Here is a 24,029-nt window from a genome sequence, read left to right on the forward strand (position 1 = left end):
ACCACCGTGCAGCTTTGAATTTATAACACCTATCTCAATTGTATTTTTTTTACAGCAGCTCTGTGTACAGTATAATATTGCAAAACTGGGGTATGACTTTGTACAGTTGCATGAAAACCTTCGTATTTGTGGACTTCTCATTTTGTGAAGACATGTGAAGAGTTACTTCAGAGGGCTATTATTGTTTTTCAAAGCAAAGACAAAAGTGGTATTTTGTGCATGTATATGTCCTGTGGTCATCAAACTAAAAGTGTGTAGCAATCAAAGACATAAGGCAACCATTGGTTTTTACAATATATTTAATTCGATTTTTTTTTTATTACAAAACAATTCCCTCATAAACCAGAACACACAAAATGCATAAAGAAAACTGTACAGTCAGTTGTCATGTCTGAACGTGTTCTAAACATGAACAATGTTATCTACAACAGTGGTTCTAGAAATGTCTATCACACCAAGCGGATCAGCTCTGCAGCCCCTTACTGTCAGGGTTAAAGGAGAGGTATGGAGAGAGGCATGTGACTCTGAAGGTAGATCCAAACAAACAACATGAGCTAGTCAATAATGTAGTTGTATCATCAGGTTGCAGGTACAGTCTCTTTGTTCTTTGCTCTCCTTGGCTCTAGTAGCAATGCGATACTGCTGAATTGACCTGAAGAGATAAGCTGACAGATGTGATAATGAGAGGGCAGAAAAGTGACTTTTTCACTAGTAACTGTGAACCATACGTGACAGTGAGTGATCACTGAGAGGTGGTAGATATTCGTTTTTTGAAGATCTATTTCATCACATGCATGTCTTGGACAGATTACTCACTTTCGGGCGTGGCTTTGGATAGGATAGTGACTTTAAGAAGCATCAGAGCTTGATATTTTCATTGATGCAGTGAGAAAACTGGGCTACCAATTAGCAAATGTCCATCCAATAAACATAAATATATATTAAGTATTATCTTTCTCTCCTCAGTGCAACAGTGGTCTAAGAAACATTATCATCATCTTTCATGCCAGAAAAGATCTTCATGGCAGATTAGCAGCAAATATCTAAATCACACACAACAATGACATTTCTGATTCACCTCTGTGTTAACTTTTTCTTTCCTTTTCATACACAGCTTGGTTTCTACCCTACACATTGCATTGCAATGAGGAGTTACAGGCACAACTACATTTGAGAGTGATTCGTATTCAAATCTGCTTCTGTTTTGTATATTTGTTTGTTGCATGAGCAGATATATATTTAGCTAAGACTTTAGCTGAATTTATAGCAGAACACTTTCCTCAAAGATTTTTTTTACATCCTTAATTCGGGCTTTCACATCTTGCTCTGTTTGTGGCCTCCAGGATCAAACTTAGATTTAAAGTCACATCAATGGGTTTGACACAAGGTTCAACAAGGAGTCGACAACTGTAACATCCTAAAGGCTGTGAGTATTTGTTCAGTGATAAGATAACCAATGTGGGAAAGATGTATCCTCTATCAAAGCAGAGGTCTAGCATGATTGCTAGCTGGCCTTCAGTCCTCCTTTTTTTGGTCAGTTTATTTTGACTGCTAATTTTGTTCTCAAAAATGGTCTTGGCAGACTTTTTGCTTCCTGCTTTTTTGCTCTGGGTGGAAAAGCTCGATTGAAAATAGTTCAACAAGTTAGATAGTGATTTTACCAAAACCCCCAGAATTTTGACAATATAAAGGCCTCTTCATATGTCGGGGTTAAATTGTAATCAAATGCTCTAATTTGACTATGGCCTGAAAATGAAGGCCTTTTGACTCGTTCAAACAGAGAGTCCAAGAGCTTTCTTGTGATTTTACATCTATTTGTACTTAAAGAGTAGTTTACATGTTCTTTATTGCTATGAATACAAATTAAAAGCAATTAAAATGATCCAGCTTTACAATAAGTAGCAGGCTTATATAACCAGAAATATTTGATTGAAGGAGAATACAATTATGCCTGCTATAGGAATACGCTTATTGAAAAATAGCTCTAGCTTTATTTTATTATATGGAGGAACAAAGGTAATTATGACGGCTGGATGTTAGGAGATGATCATCGTTAGGTGTAGTTTGAGGCCAAAAGGCAGAGAACATATTCAGCTATTGCCCCTAGACTGGCACCCATTATTACTCAATAACTAAGAGTCATCAAGGGTGTTTGGGCTTGGGCAAGCAATGTATTCATGTGCAGACCTCTGCACTGTTATCGAGGGCCAGAAATGTTTAAGAGACACTGAGGTTGAACTAATTACTGATGAGCGTTATGACATCTGCAGAGCAGCAGCCGCGTTGTCCTGCCCCTAATGGATTCCCATTACAGCGATGGTTCGTGGAAATGGCTAAAGAAAATGACACAGAACATGATTTAATCCCGGCGAGAACATATCTGCTAATTTAATAGACCAAGAGTTGCTGGTGTTTATTCGGTTACTGCGTCATGGCACATTCTCCCAAGTTTTTCAAACAACAAATATACCTTTGTTTTCATTAAAAGATGGCCGAGTGTTAAAAAAGTTATTGTCCAGAATGAAAATATTTTGTTGTGGATTAGACAGACTCAGAAGGTATGCTGATCATTGCCAGAAAAATCTACCTGCCTCTGAGCTTGATCTCGAAGCACAGCTCTCTGGGAGAATGAACAAATGCTCACAGCCAGTCAGACAGCGCGGTTGATGCCACTTTGGCGTGGCCTCAGCATGTGGGTCAGCCTGATTCAGAGTCATTACCCTGAGGGAATCTACTAAGTGGCATTTTCAAGCTCTGCAGCACACAGTTGTGCTGCAGGTACCAAATAAATGTGAGAGACAGCAGGGGAAAGATTTTACCTCTGCAAGAGACCGCAAGATGTGCTGCTCATTTCTGGTTAGGCCTCCTCTCGGAGCCAAAACATCCATTGTCAACGGCTAATGGAGCAAACGCGCTCTTTGGATAGACAATGTAAATAGAGGGTATTACACATGTGCATAAAGCCAACCTCAGCCGGCATGAGGTGAATGAAAGCTTTCAGAGGGAGGATACAGTACAATAACGGTGACAAAGGCGAGTAAACAGATGGGTCTGTAGCTGTTAAAAGGACTCAAAACACACATACACTAAAGGCAGACAGAACAGACGGGACAGTTTGTGGTGAGTATATGCAGCACTGGTGGAAACGACAAACATTGTTGAGATAAACAAAATCAGAAAGCTTTTTACTCTAAAAAAAGTGAGCATTGTGCATAGTTCATAGTTCAGTAATTACCCCTCTTCAGGTACCTATTTGATGTGATAACATGGAAGGAAGTGCAATAATGTACAATTCTGTATAGTAGAGTGCACATAGATCACTGTTGCACTGAACGGCATTGACACTTTCTCCCAATGGAAATATCACAACAGGGATTCTTTAAGTTTTCTCGATTACTCTATTTTTAAGTGTACTTTTGTTAAAATAAACCAAGACACGTTTCCCTCTTGCTCAGTCCCAGGGTTGAGTCCACAACTTATGTTCATATTAATCTTTACTATTGGTAATTTGGCCTGATCTTACCTTTTCTTTTTCACCATTTTTGACCCAAATCCTATGTATTTTTCTTTATTTTTTTTAATCTAAACTCATACCTCACCCACCCAGACAATTGTGTTCCCCCTCTTGATGTCTGATACCTCGCAGTGCGGCGTTCTCTGTTTGCCGTTCAGGACAAAGAGGGACTCGGCTGACGGCGTCACCAGGTACTGTCCAAACAAACCACCAGACACCACCACTCTGTTGGGGCCTCCCCAAGGCCAGGCTTGGAGGGCCAGGGGCTCTTTAAGGCTCTGGAGAACCTCGGTGTGGCCCGAGGATAGATCTGCAAAAAGAAGGTCTGTGCCTGAGCCTGAGGTTGCCACAACCACATGCTGGTTTGACTCTGTGAAAGAAGGCTGGAAGGCCAAATCTGAGACAGCTACAGGCTGGTCCAGTTCATGGTACAGACCCAGCTCCCCCTGGAACGACACTGTCTGTACTACCAGCGTGGATCTCTGCTGGTCAGGGGTCACGATGTAGCGACCATCTGGAGATACAAAAGGCTGCCCTGTTACATTGCGGTTCGGACCAATCACTGCGTCTGTCACACTGTCGATGAGGAGCTGGGGTGGGGCTTGCAGGTGGCTCTTGCTCTGGCACTGGATGAAGTAGAAGCCGCTCAGGTGTGTGTAGGCCATGCTGAGCGGGATGCAGCTGTAGTTCTTCAGGCTGATGGTCTTGACTCTGTGGAAGGTCTCCAGGTCGATTTTGTGCACCGCAGGTTCATTTTTGAGAAAGACAAATGCAAACCTACGGCGACAAAGTTCAAAGGAAAGGTTAATGGCTTTTCTAGATTTTGAGGGGTGGCAGTGATTAACACACATCGAGTGTCTCATTAACATTCTCATTTGCTCTTTTCTTGATTGCTTCATGAGGACAGCCATGAGCAGGCAATGAGGTCACCTGTTTTAAGATCAAAGGTTGCAGATTGTTGTGTGTGTGTGTGCGTATGTGAGTGCTGTCTTACCTCACGTGAGTGATGATGAGGTTGGTTGGAGGAATGAAGAAGTCGTTGACCCTTTGAAAAGTTGTGCGGATGGCATGATGCACTTCTCCCACACTTGCTTGAGGAATGACCTGTTACCAGTGACACGAAACAGCAAATATTTAATAAAATACAAAGATTTAAAAATATATTTACCATGATAGAGTTACTTCATACTTACTACATAAACATATATCCCTGCCAATAAACACAAAAAATGTACATTTTATATTATGGTTCCTATCTGAATGAACACCTTTTATCTTCTTGCTCTTTTCTGCACAAACTATATACCTGACCTAACACAGTAAAAATGTGTTTTACATGCATCCTCGTTGTTGCAAACACAGAAATTTTACAAAAGGATTTCTGTCAATTGTAAAAAATAATATATATAAAAGGAAAAAACCCGTAAATTATCTGTCGGACTGACTTTAATGAAGAAACTATCTATTGGTTTGCTTACTCATTGCCTGCCACAGAGGTGATCTGGGATATATATTATATCAGTAATTAAACCAAATAGTTATTAACAAAGATAAGATCTGCACTTCAGTGCTGAGAAGACTTCTTCATTCTGAAATTCTCATCAGGAAGGTGATTTCCAATTACAAAAAGTAGTATTACCAGCAAAACAACACAAAGTGAATATTTGTTGTACATTTTCAGGTATACTTCCACAAAAAAAAGATTGAAGATTACAGTAGGACAAGAGCAATTGGTTGTCAGATCTGACATTTATCAGAGATAATTCATTATTGGTGAACGTGCCAATCAGTAGCTAGAGATTGCAGCGCAGAAATGCCAATGTTAGCTTTTTCAGAGGTGACCCCCAACAAGGCAATAAAAAGTTTACAATTCAAGTGTACCAATTGTGAAGCAGACATACTGGTGTCCAAATGTTGTCCAAGTTATACCTCCAAACTTTTAGCTTCAAAAGAGTGCTCCTTACTTTGTGTGAATGGAATAAAGGCTCATATCTCAGCCGGAGCTGCGCTTGGTGACACACCCATACATCCTGGACAGATAAACATCTACTGTATATGCCTCCGGCTGAATGCTGGCCCTCCTCACGCCTCTGATAACGTATCTTATTCAGTGATGGTTGTCTCACTCACCACGATAAAAGGCCCATCTTTCACGTCAAACAGCTGGCACTGAATCAGCATGTTTGTAAAGTGCAGAGAGGGGAGTGCATACACTCTTGATGGGCTTTGATGCACTGCCTTGTCCATGACGCACGCTTCATCATGCATGCCGCAAGATTAGGTCACACTCAAGGACAAGTGAGGCGCTTTATGGGACTTGCACATGTCAGGCTGTGCATGTATTTAAGGCAACCAGTTTACTTTATGATCCTGCATCCACAGTACATCAGATTCTACACATTATATATTCCCGTGGAAACTTTTCTCTCTTGAAGTCGCTCTCTGTGTAGACAACTCTGCAAATGCAGCTTGAGCACATATAGAATAATGTTTTAAAAAGGACAGAACTAAGTGTAGATCTGTATTGATGTCTTTTCCTATGCCGCTAAAGCTGAACCCTCTGTCTGATGCCCAGTGGGGGGCCAGATGCCACACTCCTTTCTCAGATATATCAAATGCAAAGAAATAAAAATAGAGTTGCAGAGTTGTTACTCTTTCTCCACTGTTGCACTACTCCATAAAAGATCCTCCTCACTATCTCATCCATTTTTAACCAAGCAGATCCAGCTTTTCTTCACTGCTTGCAAGACATAAAAAGAATCCTCCTTAAGAAAAAAAAAGTCATTATAATAGTTGCAGAATACAATGACAGGAGTTAATGAGGTTCAGTGTAGTATACCTCATGTATTATTAGGCAGCCTTTGTGGTCTCCAGGGCTGCAGGTGTACTCAACTTAATGCCACAAGCGTCCCTTTGTCATCGCTCATCCTTGGATTTCATATCCACACACTCAGCAACAAGACCCAATTGAGTTCCACTCTGCTCAGGCCTCGCTTGCTGCCCTAATACCTGGGGGGGATTTGGCTCTGAGTAGCTTTTCTTTTTTATTCTTTTTTTTAATGACATCTTTCTACAGTGAATTGAAATGAGAGAAAGTGTCTCACATACTCTGATGCATTCACACCATTTAGGGAAATCAATACATCTTACAAAATGCTTTAATTCTGTCCTACATGTTACACGGTTAAAAAAATAGTGTCAATATATGTTAAGTATATATATAATAGACCCAGGAAGACACAACCTACATGAATTCTAAATGGATACTCTGTGTTACATTCCCTTAGACATCAATGTAAATGTATTAATGCAGGCTAAAGAAAGTCAGAGTGAGGAAAGAGAGATGTTTGCTTATATATTGCTTATAAGTAGATATTATTGTCCAAGGTTACATTTATTTAATTATTTTGAATGTCACACAATTGTCTAGATTGACACAGTTGTAACTTGTCAAGAACCAAAAGTTGACATCCAATCACTTAAGATTTGTAGTCTGTCTACCTGTGTCATGTATTTAAATGTTACCACAAAGTTCATTTGCATTTTCTGGAGCGTGAAAACGCAATAAACACTATTTTGGGGCGGCAGTAGCTCAGTCTGTATGGACTGGAAACAGAGGGACGCTTGTTCAAGTCCCAGTGATGACCAATCTGGAAGCTGGTCTGGTAGCATGTTTGGCCACTTCCCGAGTACTGCAGAGGTGCTCTTGAGCAAGGCACTGAACCCCCCAAAAGCTCTGGCGCACATGTAAATGTAGATACGGCTCGCAAAACATCTCAGACAGCGGGACTCGGGTGTCCAACTCATTGTAAACAGTCATGACCCAGAGTTATTTTCAGAGGACAAACTTGATTTCTGCTACATTTAAGTGTGAAAAATTGCACATTCTTCCTTAACCCAACAACAATCAGTTACTTAGTTCTTGCAGAGTTAGAAGTTGGTGAACTGTTGTCTGTTTAATGAATCAAATGTGCATTATCCTTAAAGTACCATCTGAATAGTTTAAAAGTTAATCTAGATAAATACATTGATACATTTGGAGTTAAGAGAAAGGACCATAAAACAGAAAAGACCAAATGAATTAGAAAAACAGGCTTTATGATGAAAGATCTTCATTATGAAAGGTTTAAAAGACTAAACTGTAATAGACAAAGATGATTCTGCCAGCCTTCACTGAATGTGTTGTTTCCTGTGGTGACAAATTGCTGTGGTAATAATGATTTAATTTATGATAATAGTAATCAGTCTTAAACATCTATTTGGCAATCCTCATAGAGAGATAAACGGGGAGAAAACAGATGGGAAGATCTGTGTGTGTGTGCACAGAGAAAAACAAAGTGCCCACGAGTAAAATGTCTTCTTGGCACGTAGACGCAGAGCGGACTGACAGTCTGAAAGGCCATGTCTCTCACTGCCCGCCAGAGAATCCACCATTTGTCTTCCCTAATGAATTGACAATCACACTCCCTCTGATGTTTACACAGAGATATTGAGCCATCCCAAAAGTTGGCTGCTTTAAATTACCACACACACACACACACATTCCCACAATCCTACAAGTACGTTTACACATCCTGAGCGTTTCAATTAGCATGCGAACACACACAGACCCACACTCATGCACATGTATGATCCGCTGAGGCAAAGCGCTGCCTCTGGTAGTGACCGGCTGCTGCTGAACAGGTCAATTACCTTTCAGTCCAAATGATAATGACATTATCAGACCATTTATTTGTGGTGTGATCCACGTGGGCACTAATCCATTATGCATTTTCCCTGCAATTGCATTTTTGAGTGATTCATGCCCTGTTCTCTAATTTTCCATTACTCCTCAACCACTGCAGAGATAGGAGGACATTAATAAGATGAAAAATATCAAAATGTGTTTTCTGCGATTCAGGCAGGAGCCTCAAAGAGAGCCATGTTACACAAAGCATGCTCCATGAACTCTGTTTAGAATTACACAAGTAGAGAATTGTTTTGTCTGTAAGAAAAAGAAGGGTTTTCACTGAATGTTCTGCTTTATTTGAGAGTAAAAGTCTCATAGAAGTTTAAAAATGACTCCAGCAGACACCCAGAGTGTGCAATGTACTGTCCCAAATACACAGACATAAATCCCCTGCTAGCACACCTACGCTCGGTAAAGGAATGCTGCACAAAGAGGGACTTGTATGCTTACACACGCACACACACACACACACACACACACACACACACACTACATGCCCATGCAGAATTTACAAACCTGTTGAAGGTTGTTAAAACCCCCACACAGAGGGTAGAATGTCTTTACTCATTTTTTTGTTGCCAGAACATAGAGACACCTTAATTTATAAATAATCCATCCTCACAGTTAAATATGTGTATTTTTTTTTATCTGGCATGTTTGATAGAACAACTTAAAATATGGAGGGTATTTTTAACACCTCCAAAGACACTGATTTATGGTTATATTTATTTAAAGCCTTTGAAAACAAGTCTTAAAATAATACATGTACATTTGTGGTATTTAAGCTGAAAGTCTCATGCAGTATTCACAAAAGTCTGAGTGTAAAATCAATGTTCATAAATACTACAAAGCTTGTTTAAAATGACTGTGGAGGTGTGGATTAGCAGATCATATTTGGTTGACATCTTTTATTTTGAAGGACATCTTTGTCATGATAAGTTCAATGCTGACATTAACAGTATGTTCATGTCATCTGAGACAGAATCAGGCAACACTTAACTATTGCAACTGTCAATATTCATCAGCAATGGGTGCTTTTGCTCGGTGTAAATAGCTCAGTAGTTGTCATGTGGCATGATTGGTTTATGGAATAAATTGCATAATATTTGTAAAACACATTAGATCTCAAAGAAACCTATTTCAAACTTGATAGAAAAGTAACTAGTAAAAGAAACTAAGATGAAAATAATTTGATTACAGATTGATAAAATAAGGTCCAATCTGTATTAAATGTCTGTATTATGTGTGCAGGGTCAAAAATACATACTGTAGTTAGAAGGATTTTGTTGACTCTGCTTTCCAGTGTTTTTTAAACCTCTAGTGTTTAAAACACCAAGGCAAACAGCGCCAACAAATGTATGCAATGAGTTAATATACTCCAAAGAACCTCTAAAGAAAGCAACATACATTTGAGAGCCTCCATCCCTGCACTCTGTGTAATGAATAGATCCAGCATATTATCATCAGTAAGAACTGAAAACAACATCTCACTTGATTGTAAAGGGATCATTCCCTCCAATGGGACAAAGCAGAACAATAAACATGTTTGTGTCTATTACAGAGATTGCAGTGGGATCCCTTGGTGGTGTTTCTCGAGGCAGTGTTGAGACAAAAACACACACATAAATACTGTCCCTTTAAAAACAGCATCATACCTCTCTCATGGGCACCAGCTTGGTTCCCCTCTCTCCTCCCCTTCACCTCCTCAACCCTGCATCCTCCCCATCCTCCCCTCTCCTCACCCAATCCCCCGAGGTGGATTAAATACAACCACACCTGTGATCATTTCTCATTTGTGAAGCCTCCAAACCCAGTGGTCTAAAGGGACACCAGGCACCAGCAGACTGTGCTGCAGCTGTGAATTGCTGTTTTTGCTGGCTTGGTAAATGCGCTAAAGCATTTATAGATTAGACGTTGTCAGATTAATACTTATCATGTAGAAAGGGACGGAGGTACACTAAGGAGCTCAATTAGTTATGTTACGCTTGTTTTCCTCGCATGTTTAACTTTGTACTGCTTATATAGATTATACTCTTCCAGGAAGACAATCGCTCATCAGAGTTTACATGTTCACAAACGGTAAAGGTCTGTGTAGGGCAGTTTAGATATACCACAATAATACAGATGGACAGTTTTCTGCTTGTAAAGCTGCCTTAGGCTTGTTTTTATGTACAGTAATCTACAGCTTTGAATACAATCATGACTGCAACAGAGAGAAACTTTCCTAGCTGGGGATTTTTCTGGCGGATATGTCAGTTAGGCCTTTCAGAGTAAAAGAAGAGATGACACAAAAAATATCAAATAAAATACCAAAGTGTCTGTAAAAGTAGCAAACAAGCATTCCAAGCAGCTCATGAATTGTCTTTTAGCTGTTTTGCTGTCTAGTGCAGCTTCAGGGCCTGTGTCCGTTGACGGCATACAAAACCAATGAAGTTCAACGTTTTCAGCATTGAATGTCCTGAGCTAAAACATGCCCATGGCGTCAGGTGTTTTTTGCTTTCATTTGAAAATAGTTCAACTTTTGGAACACTTCTGTGCTCGTCAACTTCAAGACATCTGATATCAGCTTTGTAAACAACAAAGGCGGAGAAGAAGCTATTCTGAGTGGTCCAATCTCCAGGTCTAGAGCTGCTTCTGATGCCAGTACAGGAATCCTTTACATGTTTTCTTTGTGATGTTTCCTTGAATAAAAGCAAATATAAAGCACACAGAGCGTTCTAAGAAAGACCTAATGGACACTTCTGAGGGAAGCAGAAGTTAACTTTGGTAACCTAGCAACAATAAGCACCGGTGAAAAGTGCTCTGAAAGTGAGGTCGTGAGCGCTGCCAGTGCACAAAGCGCTGTTAATGGACACAGACCTTTAAGACATTTTGCTTTTCTCTGCAGAGGAACCTCTACAATGAACTACACATAATCTAAACTGATATATAACCCAAGAGAGCATTTTATCCCAAAATACCACACACACTCACCTGAAGTGTTGGATGAGTTCTGTCCATATCCCCCCATGTTAGCACCCACACCTGGTCATGTGACTTGTCGTAGAGCATCTTTACTGGAAAAGGATCCGTTGCTACTGCCTAAAAGAGATGAAAAAAGTAGAGAAAAGATCATATTGAATGTTATACAGCTTAATATTTAGTGCTCTGTCCATGGTGCTGAAAAGTTACAAAAGATCACCTTATATTAGTGTAAAAAGGTCAAATACTTGGCTAGCATACTACATTTAGAAACTTCAAGTTAGACAGTCATAACAACAACAAACTTTGTCAAAGCAAAACATCTCAAAAACAATGAGCATGAACAAAATAAGAACATTTAGAACAATCATTTAGATTGAGTTATTTTACAAATGAACTAGAGGGAAACGTAAGTTGGTCAAAAATCACAACAAACCTATTTAAAGATATCAACACTGTTTGTAATGTAAAAAAAATAACAACAACAAACATCAGCAAATCAATCATGTATCTTTTTCAACCATGTATTAAAGCCCCATCAATCAATTATTGGTCAGGCTATTGGCCTGAATGATAATACACCTTAATATCAAGGCCTGGTAGCAGGAAGACAAATGATAAAGTCCTGGTTGGTCAACCCTCCCCAGTAAGCAAATGATCCCTCAAATGACAGTCCTCTTCTATCCTCATGTCTGGGTACAAGGGTGTTAAATTTGTCCGAGCCAATTTCTTCAAGTAATCTTTTTTTAAGTTTGGTTGTTGGGGTGCAAGCAGCAGCTTGGCCATAACAACCCCCCAACAATTTTTTATTACACCTGATTTGCAAATCAGCTGTGAATGCCAAAAATGGATAGAGTTTGAGATGCTGCAGTGATATCATGACTCTCATCAGTTAAAAGCCCAGAAATAATATAAAATATCTTGCTTATAATGTGACAGTGAAAATAAAAAGCAAGAAGATATCAGTCAGACAGTGAAAAGAGAGACGTGGGGGTGGGGTGTACTCAACCTCAGGCCTGCTGCAATGTCAACAACAAAGGATAAAACAATCCATTACCCTGCTTCTGGCTGGGTGGACAGAGAGCTGCTGACACCCTCACCAGTGGAGCGAGTCCACAGGCTCTGTGTTCAGTAATGGGAGGTCCAGCCCTCTGCTCTGCACTGGTCAGCCCAGTGCCAGCTCAGCATGTGTGTTTGTACAGTATGTAGAGACTGCAAGTGTGAGTTTGTCTTTGTGTGTGTTTAGCTTTCTACATGATGGGAGCAGAGGTAAAACTGAGGTCAGACCTCAATGCAGCTGACTAGGAGGCAATGGAATTGATTTTTTGTTTTTAACTCCAAACACACTGGAACTGTTGGAATTCAAGGAACTTATAATAAAGGTGATATTAATATTTACTTTTTTTTAAGCTGATCAAGTTTTGACATTTTATGTTTTAGGAGTGTTTGTTGTTGCTTGTTGCAGAAACAGATCTTAACTGTTAGACCAGGCAGTGATCGTTAAAATTACAGTCGGAAAAATCCCCAAATAAATAGATGTCACATTATAGAATGCAATATTCAGATGACAGGGTCCAGAAGAGAAACCTCAAAGTATTTCTTACAAAAATTGAATTTAAAATACACATAAGCCAGAGCACCAGTGGCCTAGTATTTAGTTTGCACACCCCATGAGGCTGTTGTCTTTGAAGTGGGCGGCCCAGGTTCAAATCTGACCTGTAGCTCCTTTCCAGAATGTAATTCCTTAATCTCTCTCCCTGATTTCCTACTCTATCTACTGTCCTGTTTCTCCAAAAAAAGGCTTTAAAAAAACTCAAAAAACAAATTAATAATAAAAATTAAAGGAAATAAATACTTTTCGAAATACACATGAGTCATGTTTATCATTCAGGCAACTGGAATATAATTTTGTTCCAAGGAACTTAACTACTTTAAAGCAACAAGAAGCTATTTTAGTGGAGCAACAAGAAAAGTTGATCAGAAACCTCAATGACAACTGCAGACCTCCGTCCTCCTATTTACTGCGGCATAAAAGAGACCACCAAAGTGACAACAAAACCAGAGGTCTTTGCCATCTGGCTTTCTTTTTAATTAGCTGGTGTGCAGTTTTTCTTCAGATCCAAAGGGAGGCTGAGCTAACAGGAGTCTGATGCATCCCAGTCAAGGTTAGATCCCTTTGTTGGAAAAGATGAAAAAGGAGTAATGTCTCTGTGTGCAATGACTTTAAAATCCATGAAAGCCTTCATTTTTTTGTGATTTGCTCTTTATATTTTTCTCTTAATATTTTAAGCCTTTTAATCTTTTGTCTTCTGGAGATCATGGTTGTGCAAGAATACTGACGGTGACACAAAAGTATGACGGAGTTGTAATGTGTAGAAGAAACGTTCCACCATTGGGAGCAAACGCATGCGATCATAATAATGGAGATAAATCATGTGATAATGTTCACAATCAGCAGTGTCTGCTTTTCTAGAATTTCAGATTCTAAATTTAAACTTTTGTACATTTCTCATTTGTTTTCGAGATGCAGCAACTATTTATGAAACTTGGATTTTTGTTACTGTCAAATGTTGATTTGGTTGAAAATCTCCTCAAATGTATCAAGTATCAAACCTCCTTTGACAAGGACTTCATTTTTACAGTCCAAATGTGACTGAAGACAAATAAGTTGGCTGAATTTAAAAACAGTAATTGTCTTGCTCTCTATTATTCAGACATAATCAGTGTTTGGAACTGTCCTTAACAGACCTTCCTTTGATCACTGGGTTTGGTGGCCTCTCGTGACAATAATGCAGCTCTCTGACTTCACTTAAAAAAAAATTTAAGGTATTTTGTTTGTTCTTTCCTTCTGTCAGGTGTATAAGTGCATTTATTGCAGCCTGCCATCTTCCCTATTTTTCTAAAGGCCATTGTTGAAAGGCAGCTACAAATGTCTTTGAAGAACCAAAAGCTTTGAGCTAAAAAAGAAAGAGAAGAAAAAGGAAAGGGAAGGATGCATTAACCTCCAGCTCCCTGAGGCCAGACAGGGTCTTCAAGAGAGAGAGGGAGAGAGGGAGAGAGAGAGAGAGAGAGAGAGAGAGAGAGAGAGAGAGAGAGAGAGAGAGAGAGAGCGAGAGAGAGGCAAGTTATTGACCAGTTCAACCAAATGTTTCCCTGCATAATTTTTCTAAATGCACAAAAACTGTACTGGTAAGTTTAGCCGATTTGAAAACAAGTCTTTGTCTTCAGCAACAATCTTTTGGTCAATACATGTCAATTAAATATTTGGCTGGCACCATGCACATTTTGAACGTTTTCTGCACCACTTTAAAATGATGATTTAGTATTGTGTCCTCTTTTGTGTCTTTGAATCTATTTTTAGTGTTCATCAGGTACATTTTCACACAGTGATGCATTCATTTAAAAACATGTGGACACAAGTTCTTGTGTTTCTGTTCTATTGTAGCCCTGCAGTATTCCTACAACTGTAGCTTCATAGAAGAAGAAGCCTCTGTTCATAGGATTTATTTTTTTATGAGGTAACTGGACTAACTTTCGCAACAACAAACAACAACAACAAAACAACAAAAAAAAAGATAATCAGAACAATCCAGAATGTGATTATTCTGTGACACGTGGTCATAGTAAGTTTGACTGAATCTTGAGTCTAATTCAGACAGACAGTCACCATGGTTACTCACTCTCACCTGCCTGCTGCACACTGAACAAGAGGAGAAAGAGCTGCTGGCTGAAAACACTTCAAGCAGCATGCATGGAAATAAATGATTGTACTGTTCACAATATTTTTCTGAACAACCGAGGTCCGGACCTCACTGATATTATCGCCTCTCTCCATTTTATGACGTTGTTTCATTCTCAATCCCGTTATCACAACAGGTTAGCTATGAGTGGAGAGGCTTGTTAGAAACTTGTAAAAACCAAGAGAGAGCTAAAAACACCAGCAGTTTAGACAACAGGATCATATCCCCCATTGCTGACTGTTTGACTCTCAGCAGACTATTTAGGATGACGTCTCTTGGTCGTTAAAAAGGTTTGTTGTGTCGCCATAGAAAGTTAAAACCTTAACTGTGCAAACATCTCAGGCAGTTCCATATAACTGAGAGGGATTTATTTTTACATACTACTCTTCAATTCGTTTTCATTTTCAGTCATAAATCTCGCTCTGCTGCAAGGCAAAAAGGGAGGGGGAGACGCGTCTGTGTGGGAGCATAGAACTGAATCAGATAGAATGAACACTGTAGCCTGATACTATGGTCACTCTGCTTTGGCAGATCATCAACACATTCTAATCTTTCACAATCTAAGATCATCTTATTGCACACTTCTAGTTGGGAGAACATCTTGTGTGGGTTCTTCCTTTTATTTTCTCAAATCCCATTCTTACTGTTTTTTTTCTAAAGTAATCTAATCTACAGTAATAAGTATTGGTTGAACTTTATACTGTGAGTACTATTGAGTCTGTTAAAATACATGGGGTAATCCATTAAACTGATTTTCAGACTTGTCTCAGTGTGTATCATTATCTAGCCTTCAGTTTCCTGTTACTTTAAACTGACACCAAGGTCAAGTTGGTCAGGTTTAAAATGACTTTTCTACCTGCTCACTGTCTCATTCTCCCTACTCAGACTTTCACTTATATCCCTTCTCCTCACTCGCCTCCTTCTCCTCCTTGAGTTAGGCCTATTTCCTCTCATCCTGAGCCGCGGTATAAATGATGTTGACCCTGGGAAAAACCCCTGAGGGATTCAGTCTCTAAACAGCCGTTACAGCCAAGATGAATGGCGAGTCAGCCAGTACCCACCTGGGCACCATATTGTTTCTAGCGCTTGAGGTGTATTTGATTTATTTTACCTTGCATGTGGTCTTCTTACGTTGCTGGTGTATTCGACACAACTTAACCACGCTGGTATAGCCTGGTGAGTTGTGCTAAACACACAATCATCCAAATGTTGGCTGCATACATTTCTACTCTCTAAATTCTGTTGTCTTAATTTTGTATGTGATTAAAGTTTAAATGAATCAAGCTTTTTTTCTACCATTCCCAGTTATACATGTTAGTGTAGTAAAGCTGCCCAATAATAGGTCAGATTTTATATAGAATATGTTTTGCCATCATAAATCATGAAGCGTAACCACAACAAGTGAAACCATTTAATCTTGAACAAGCTGTTTGGCCTAAGCTGCAATAGAGTGAGCTTCCTAAATCCATTGGAGACTAAAACAAAGCCAATAAAGGTCACCCCAAACTCCAATAAAGTAACATCCAGGTTCCAGCAGAAACGGCTGATGCTGGCAAATATGAGAAGCTGCCAACAGAATGTTTTATTTGCTGATCATTGTTTATGATGAGTTTTGCCAATGAATTCATTTTGCCAACCTGCAGAGATCTATCCTGGTGTGCTGGAATCATTCTTCAACACACTGTCATTTTCACTGACATGGAGAAGGTAATACTACAGCTGTGAAGCCTTGGGGGTTAGACAGGAGAGGAGTGCTGCAACACTGAATGGTTGAGGAATAAACCAAAATAAAGGATCTGTAAAAATTTGAGCCCGTACAGACGACTGGATCGATCAATCACACATCTCTAAGAGAATAAACACTCGAGATTGAACTCACTTAACAGTAATGGAAAAAGAAAACTTTTCCTCACATCTGTTTAAAGTGAACTTTCTCCTTGAACATTATTCAGACGGATGAACTTTCGTTAAAACTTTATCAATATGCAAAATGTTTCTTCAGAAGCCATATAATGTCAGTCACTAACTCATAGATGAATACTGTCAGTGATGTTCCACACACTTTGATGTTTCCCAACATCAGCCTTACACCGGCTCCACCCACCTGCACCACCTTCTGCGCCTGGATATCGACAACCAGCAGTCGGCTCAGGAGGGGCTGTGTCACGTAGATGTACTTTTCTCTGATGTTGACTGCTGAGGACCACACGCAGTGCTGAGGTGACACCCCCTCACCTTTAGGGCACATCTCCTCCTGCGAAGAACCCAACAGAGAACAGAGAGGATTATGGGAGGAGAAGGAGTGAGGGGAGAAGAGGAGGGAGGAAAAGGTTGGCATGACTCCCTGGTGTATCATACTGTGGGTTAGCAGAGGGAGGCATTTTCACCCCATCACCCCTCACCAGTAATAACTTTAAAGTTGAAGATTCATGATGTGATGAATGGAATATAATTGAATTTTTTTAAAACAATCTTGTTGAATAATTATTCAATGCAAACTGTAAGTGAAAACAAGCAGAATGAGTGATTCAGAGTTGTGTTTAACCTGACTTTAAATGTTGTCTCATCTAATTCATTCTTTTTTAAAAGATCATTCAGGGACAATTATGCGTTTAACTGACTGGAAATGTTTGAGGAGAGAGAATGGATGACAACAAATAAGGTCTCTTAGCTATTTACTTTAAATCCAGCAGGTACCATTTCACACTGTGGCCTTGCCTCAAGACCCTGTTTGATGTATAAATACTCAGTGTGTAAAGTTGCTTTGTCCGGTAAGAAGATAACTAAACCTGCAGCTATTGGTTCTATTAATTATGAATATCTGTTAATTATTTATTAAATCTCATGTTAAGTCCTTAAAATGTCGGAAACAAGTAGAAATTGCAACATTTCCTGAACCTAAAATGTTATGTTTTTCATTGATGTCTTGTTCTAGAGGAACTAAAGCCTGCAAATATGTCTATAGAAATAATCAATGATCGCAAATGTTAGTTATTGTTTTCTGTTAATCACCTACTCGGGTTAAAAACACATTTATTACAAAATCTAACATGAGACAAACAACATTTAGATGGTTAGAAAAAACAAACAAACAAGTTAAAATAGCAGTATTGCAACAGTGAAAAAATAAATACATTCAATTCAAGATAATGAAAGCAAGTGGCAAAGAGCAAAGTTGAAGTATTGATTTAACTTCAGCCTCAGGTTCAGGTTCAGGGGACTTTATTGTTCCTGTAGGTAGATTTGTTTCTCTCACTCACTGCCTGTAGCTGCGTGTAAGTGTGTTTGCTGCTGCCTTCCAGAAATACCACTTTAATTGAGTCTACTAATTATTATCTTTATTAAAATTTCCACTAGAAAACAGCCCCCCCCCTCTGTTAGAAATCAGCCTTCATATCAGTTTCATATGAAATATCAACACATACATATATCACAACTTATCCAAGTATCATATCGCCCCCACAGGCCCTGTAGCCCGCAGTCTTTGCTGACAAGACGTTTGTGCACTTACTCACTCTTACACACACACACACACACACAAACACAAATGTTGTGTTTCAAGAGTTACCACCTCCTCCCCACCTCCCCAAAGTGGAGAAAGTGCTGTTTACAGCAGGAACCGGCTAACACATGGCTTATTGAGTTTGTATTGATCTCTAATACAATTACAGGGTCCTGTAAAACCCAAATCCCTCAGAAGAAACAAGCAACTTTTACCATCTAAAGCCCATTGCTCTGAAAGAGGGATGTTCTCCAGTGGATTAAAAGCCTCAGGGTCTTTGGGATAAACTACGGACAGTGTACCGGTGAGAGAGCTGTTGACTAATAGACATGAGTAATCCCATTACAATAAGTGAGGAGAAGAGCCCACACTGACATCAGAGAGGGGAGGGAGTAAGGAAGGATGGTCATCATTTAGGTGCCGATTAGCCCAAACACTCGAACTAAAGACAGACAGACTGACCGACTGATCGAAGAAAAGAAAGGACTCTGTGATATATCTTAATGTCTGAGCTGTGATTTTAATAACTTCCATTATATTATAAACACCCAGTATTATTATGTATTACTGTCCAATGATGACTGATGACGGATAATGTGTTTTGTTATTCTGGTTTTGATGATGGTTTTATGGACGTTTTTATACATTCTCAGTTTCCTGTTGTTACCTGATGAACTCGTTAAATGTTTTTAATGTCGTTCACAGTGTTTGTTGTTTCTATTGTCTGAGTATATTTGCCTGTGTTCTAGATGTTATTTTTTCATATTTTTCTCACCTGGCTGCGAAACAAATTTCTTCTTGGGGACAATAAAGTTGAAGTTGATATTAACTATACTATTTATTTGTATTTAGTGCACAGAAAAAGTTCTATTTATATTGAATCTACTGCAATAATTTAGCCAAAACAAAGACTTTATATCCACTCACATAGGTAGCAACAATCCTCTCCGTCCGCTTCATGTGTCTGTGTATCTCACATTCGCTGGGCTGCAGAACAGTGATGCCTTCATCAGAAAACACGTAGAACATGTTTCCCACACTCAAACCTTGAAGACAAGACAGGAAGACAGGAAAATATTGACTGACATTCTTGAAAGCAAACAACAGAAACAAATTGCAAACAGCCGAAATGTCCCTCTCTTCATCTTATCTGACATATGTGATGGGCATTTCCATTTCCCTGGCTGGAAGAGAAACAGCAGGAATGCTGTTAGCATTTTATCACATTAGTGGGAGTGGACAGCGTGTAGCTGACAGCCATTCTGACAATGCCTACAAAGGGCTCAGTCAGCAATATGTTCTCAACATACCGTAGCGAGAGGGATCAAATGAAAGGCTCCGTCTGTATGAGGAAACATTTCACATTTTTTCTGCACTGTATGAACAGCTGCTGATGAGTTAGCAGGGATCACAGTCTGATGTTAAGATGAGGAACGAGCTGATAACGCTGTCAGGAACATCACATATGCAGAGATGATAAGTATGGGCTCGTATACACGCTTGGAGTATGCATAAACAAGAAGATGCATGAAGAGGCAAATCAAGCTGATGATGACTGATTTGCCAGGCTGTTATGACATCATATTTACACTTCGATATATGACAGAGAAAACATTCCAGAGAATGAGCAGTCCTCAACAATCTGATACACACTGTCAGGAAAACACATACATAAAAATGCAAAGATGCCAGATGTATGTATAAACTAACACATACTCCCACAATGAGTCAAAATCAACCTTTGAGCAGTGATCAACACTGACATGATCTGTTTCTCAGACTGTTTTTGTGCCATTTTTTCAATTAGAACAGCTGAAGAGAAACAGGAAATGCTTAGAGGAGAGAGCAGGGGACGACATGAAGCAAAGGGCCGAGGTCGGATTTGAACCCACCGCGTTGCAACGAGGACTTAGTCTCTGTACATAGGGCGCATGACATAACCGCAAGTCTATCAGCGCCCCATGTTTCTCAGACTAAAGTCTGAACCACCTTGCCTTTTATGGATTATGTGGTAAAAGTGATGATTTGATGACTCTTTTTTGAAAAACCACACCAGCTAAAGAGAGAAACACCTTGGGCGTGCAAGAGGGAAGCAGGATTTGAAGTTAACTTTTGCAGGAGAGAAAACAACTTTGAGATTCTTCTGGGCAGCTCAGCAAACATCTTTGAAAAGAGCTGAGATCCAGCTGCTGGACCTGAGGAGCTGCAAAACATTACTCCATGCTTCATGTTTAAAAAAATATCTTTTAATAAGTGTAATGTATTACCTTCTTCTCGCCACAGAATATTTGCAACTGCAGAGTCAGCCAACGAGCAATCGGAAGAGGTGGAGAAAAAGAGAGGGAGAACAATTAATTATCTACAGAGAAAAAAGACACATCTCCTCCAAGATAACAGAGGAGGTGATTTCTCACATGCCATTACAAACAAAACACATCTGACAGCTACAAAACGTTCGCCAGCATCTCTGACAGGATCATATTTCCTCTTAAATCAAGAGATCCCACTTGCCTTGAGGAAGGACAAGTCATCGATTATTCTGTTTAAAATCCAGTGGCCTGATATTCTCTTTCTAGGTACAGATGATTAACTCGTCAAAATGACGCAATGTAACGAAAGACCCGGTATCAAAGAAGCATAAAATATGTGATTAGATTGTTTAAACTTTGAAATGTAACGAGCTCGCCACAGATAATTGAGCGGAGCCTCATTTCACCACAGAGAGTCAGAAGAGAGCATAGAGGGCCTCCACTTAATATTTACAGTGTAAAGGTTAGACATTAGAATTGCTTCTCCATAGCCCTGTTCAATATATATATTTGTTTTAATGGAGAGCTCAATGCTCATGTAGATCAATGTTACAGAAACATGAAGATAAAGAAGGTCGTTCTTTTTTAGCTAAAAAAAAAAGTTAATTTCTAGGTCTCATTATCACAGAGATGAGGTTTATTTTTTGTGAATGTATCGTTTCATTATTAACTTTAAATTTGGATCACTATTACTTACGAGTTTTCTTGGCTGAGTCTTCAACAAACAGAGACGAGATATCCTCGTCCACTCCCACCTCGTTCTTGGCGATGCAGGTGTAGGCTCCGGTGTCCTCGTACCGCACACTGCCGATCAAGAGCTCACTCCCGTTTGCTACAAGAAGACAGGACAGAAGAAAATAAACTTAAGTGCTACTGTAACAGTTTAATGATGCTGCTTTATTTGAAAATAACATGAAAGATACACTTGAGACAGCTAATTGACGAGCTTCTGCAAAAATTCCAAATGTACTGATAATAAAAGGACTCACAACAAACTGGATTCTGACTCCTTCAGTACAGCTGGTTGAGTCAGACTTATTATCAACTTTAGGTAAACACAATCTATCTAGACCAGGCTGACGTACTGTAAACCTCTGAGAAAGAAATGCAGTGTCACTCAGAGGTCTATCATACATGATAGACTACATATTGTCAAAGTTGGTTAATCTTGTGTCATTAATTAAAAAGAGAAACATCAGGCAAATTCTATCATAGTGAAATAAATAAATCATGTAAACGCTGGACCAATAAGGTCTCTAATCTGTCGGGTTGGATGACATCACTGAGTTGAGGAGAATCATTGCATTTCTTTTTCTAACTAAGATGGCTGTACTTATGTGCAACAATCAGTTTAGTCTACTGTCATAGCATTCAAGAAACAGTCTCTATGTTGGCTGTACCTTCGACTGGATTTGGTAAAAAATGTAATTTAGCTTAGCAAACGCAACCTCAAGACTTTTTCAACTTGCAGAAACTTCACATTTGTTACTGAATAGTTTGCGGCCCTGTAAAACTTAATGACAGATATTCTGCTTTTCCTCCAACATTATCATGCATGCTTACCCATTTCAAGCATTGTACTGTGATATAGTCACGTTGTCTCACTGAGTGAAGTCTTGTTTCACACTTCTGTTCCCCACATACAGTACAAAGCTGCATTGTTTGCCTGGAGTGTCAGTGTTGATGCTGGCAGGAGGTGACAGGTGATGTTTAGACACAGAAGTCATGATCAGAGGCGGACTCTCTGATGTTTGCTGTAGCATGGAGCTCTGTGATGTACAGCTGCACTCTGATCCTTCTTGTACTGTACGTAGCGTTACCATGAGCACACCACACACTTAACAGCGTGTGTGGAGTGCACTGACGTGTGGTGCACTTTCAAGCCGTGTTGAATAAGAACATGAAATAACGTTTGCATTGCTTTCTGTACCTCTCTTGAAGCATCTATAGCCTTTTTGAACTTCAATAAAACATATTACATTCATACTCAGCCTCTCATCTCTCCATCATTGTCGCTTTCATACTGTTGGTGTTTGCTCTCCTGCAGAATATATATTTACTTAACAGTAATACTTTCCAGAGAGCCTGTTGTTCTCATTTTCTACATTGGAAACCATCCCTGCCGTCTGATTCACGCCCACTGACTTGTGAAATAACAATTACAGAAGTTGATGTAAAGCTTCTCGCATTAGTGAAATGTCTTCTTGGATTGCGATAATAATTCTCTTTTATCAGGGAAGGAAGTGTGTAATGCTTTGAAGTGAAATCTGCCTTGAAGCAGCCTTCTTAGAATGGGACACCACTTTAATTATGTCTAATTCGTAATTATGTTCTGATCAATTCTTATTGAAAACCACTGAATCAACCACTCATTTAATTAGCTTTTATATCTTCAATTTGTGACGATATAAATGACAGGAATGTTTTGTGGCATTGGTGTAGTCTGAAATTAAGACTGCAAGTTTTCATAATTCCAACTCATGGGTGTAATTCTGCAAGGGATGATGGGTAATATGCTAGGGGCTTAGGAGGTAATGGGGCCTTTTGCCTTAAGTGGCTTAACACAACTCCTATTCAATTTCAAATGTTACACTCTATCATATTTATGTCTATATAAAGCCTACTGTTTGTTATCATGTTAGCTATAAGGTATGGGGATATGTCAGTGTTGTTTTTTTACAGCTTTCATTCTCTGCCAAAAATAGGGTAAAGCCTCTTTGGAAAGTAAGGTTTCTAAATGGTTCTAAATCTACTCCAGTGCTGCCGATCTAACCAGATATGTTAAGAAGATTCACTGACTATCACTTGTGACGACCCCTTCACACTTGTAGGTGTTTCTGTGTTGCTGGTTTTTCTGTCTGTTGCAGGTTCCGGTCAAGGCGGGGTTGTAAATCAGGGGATGAGCTACACCTTACCTGGGCCTGCTGAGACCTCATATATTCCTCCTCTGCAGACGTCCTCTCTCTCCTCCCGTTCCCACAGCCTGTGTGAACATCGCGCTGCGGCTGTTTCTTTTTTGTTTGACAATTAATTGTTATTATATCGTAAAATACATTTTGGTGTTATTTTTTGATATACCGACTTCGACTCCTATTTTTGTTGTAGCCAGAGACAGGTTGTAACACACTGACCTGCTAACTTTGGTCTTTCACATTAGTACACTGTAGACAGCAAACATTTAAAGTCTTGCTGTGGTGTCTGTTGTCTGGTTAAGTATTAATATAATATTTTGAAGGTATATAACAAAAGTATTGTATATCTGTTATTGCAAGTT

General features: G+C 39.4%; 1 protein-coding gene across 1 annotated transcript in view; it reads right to left on the reverse strand.

The window, feature by feature from the left end:
• Window positions 1–281: 281 nt before the first annotated feature.
• The window catches only part of fstl4 (follistatin-like 4), a 185,823-nt gene continuing 162,075 nt past the window's right edge, over window positions 282–24,029 (reverse strand). The window contains exons 10-16 of the mRNA XM_065963116.1: window positions 21,453–21,587; window positions 20,714–20,740; window positions 19,374–19,492; window positions 17,049–17,198; window positions 11,217–11,324; window positions 4,509–4,618; window positions 282–4,291 (exon numbers count right to left, since the gene is read on the reverse strand). Of these exons, the coding sequence (XP_065819188.1) occupies window positions 3,589–4,291; window positions 4,509–4,618; window positions 11,217–11,324; window positions 17,049–17,198; window positions 19,374–19,492; window positions 20,714–20,740; window positions 21,453–21,587 (1,352 nt within the window). The 3' untranslated portion in view covers window positions 282–3,588. The remainder of the gene's footprint in view (window positions 4,292–4,508; window positions 4,619–11,216; window positions 11,325–17,048; window positions 17,199–19,373; window positions 19,493–20,713; window positions 20,741–21,452; window positions 21,588–24,029) is intronic.

Source organism: Labrus bergylta, chromosome 14, assembly GCF_963930695.1.
Source record: "Labrus bergylta chromosome 14, fLabBer1.1, whole genome shotgun sequence".
Taxonomy (NCBI): Eukaryota; Metazoa; Chordata; class Actinopteri; order Labriformes; family Labridae; genus Labrus; species Labrus bergylta.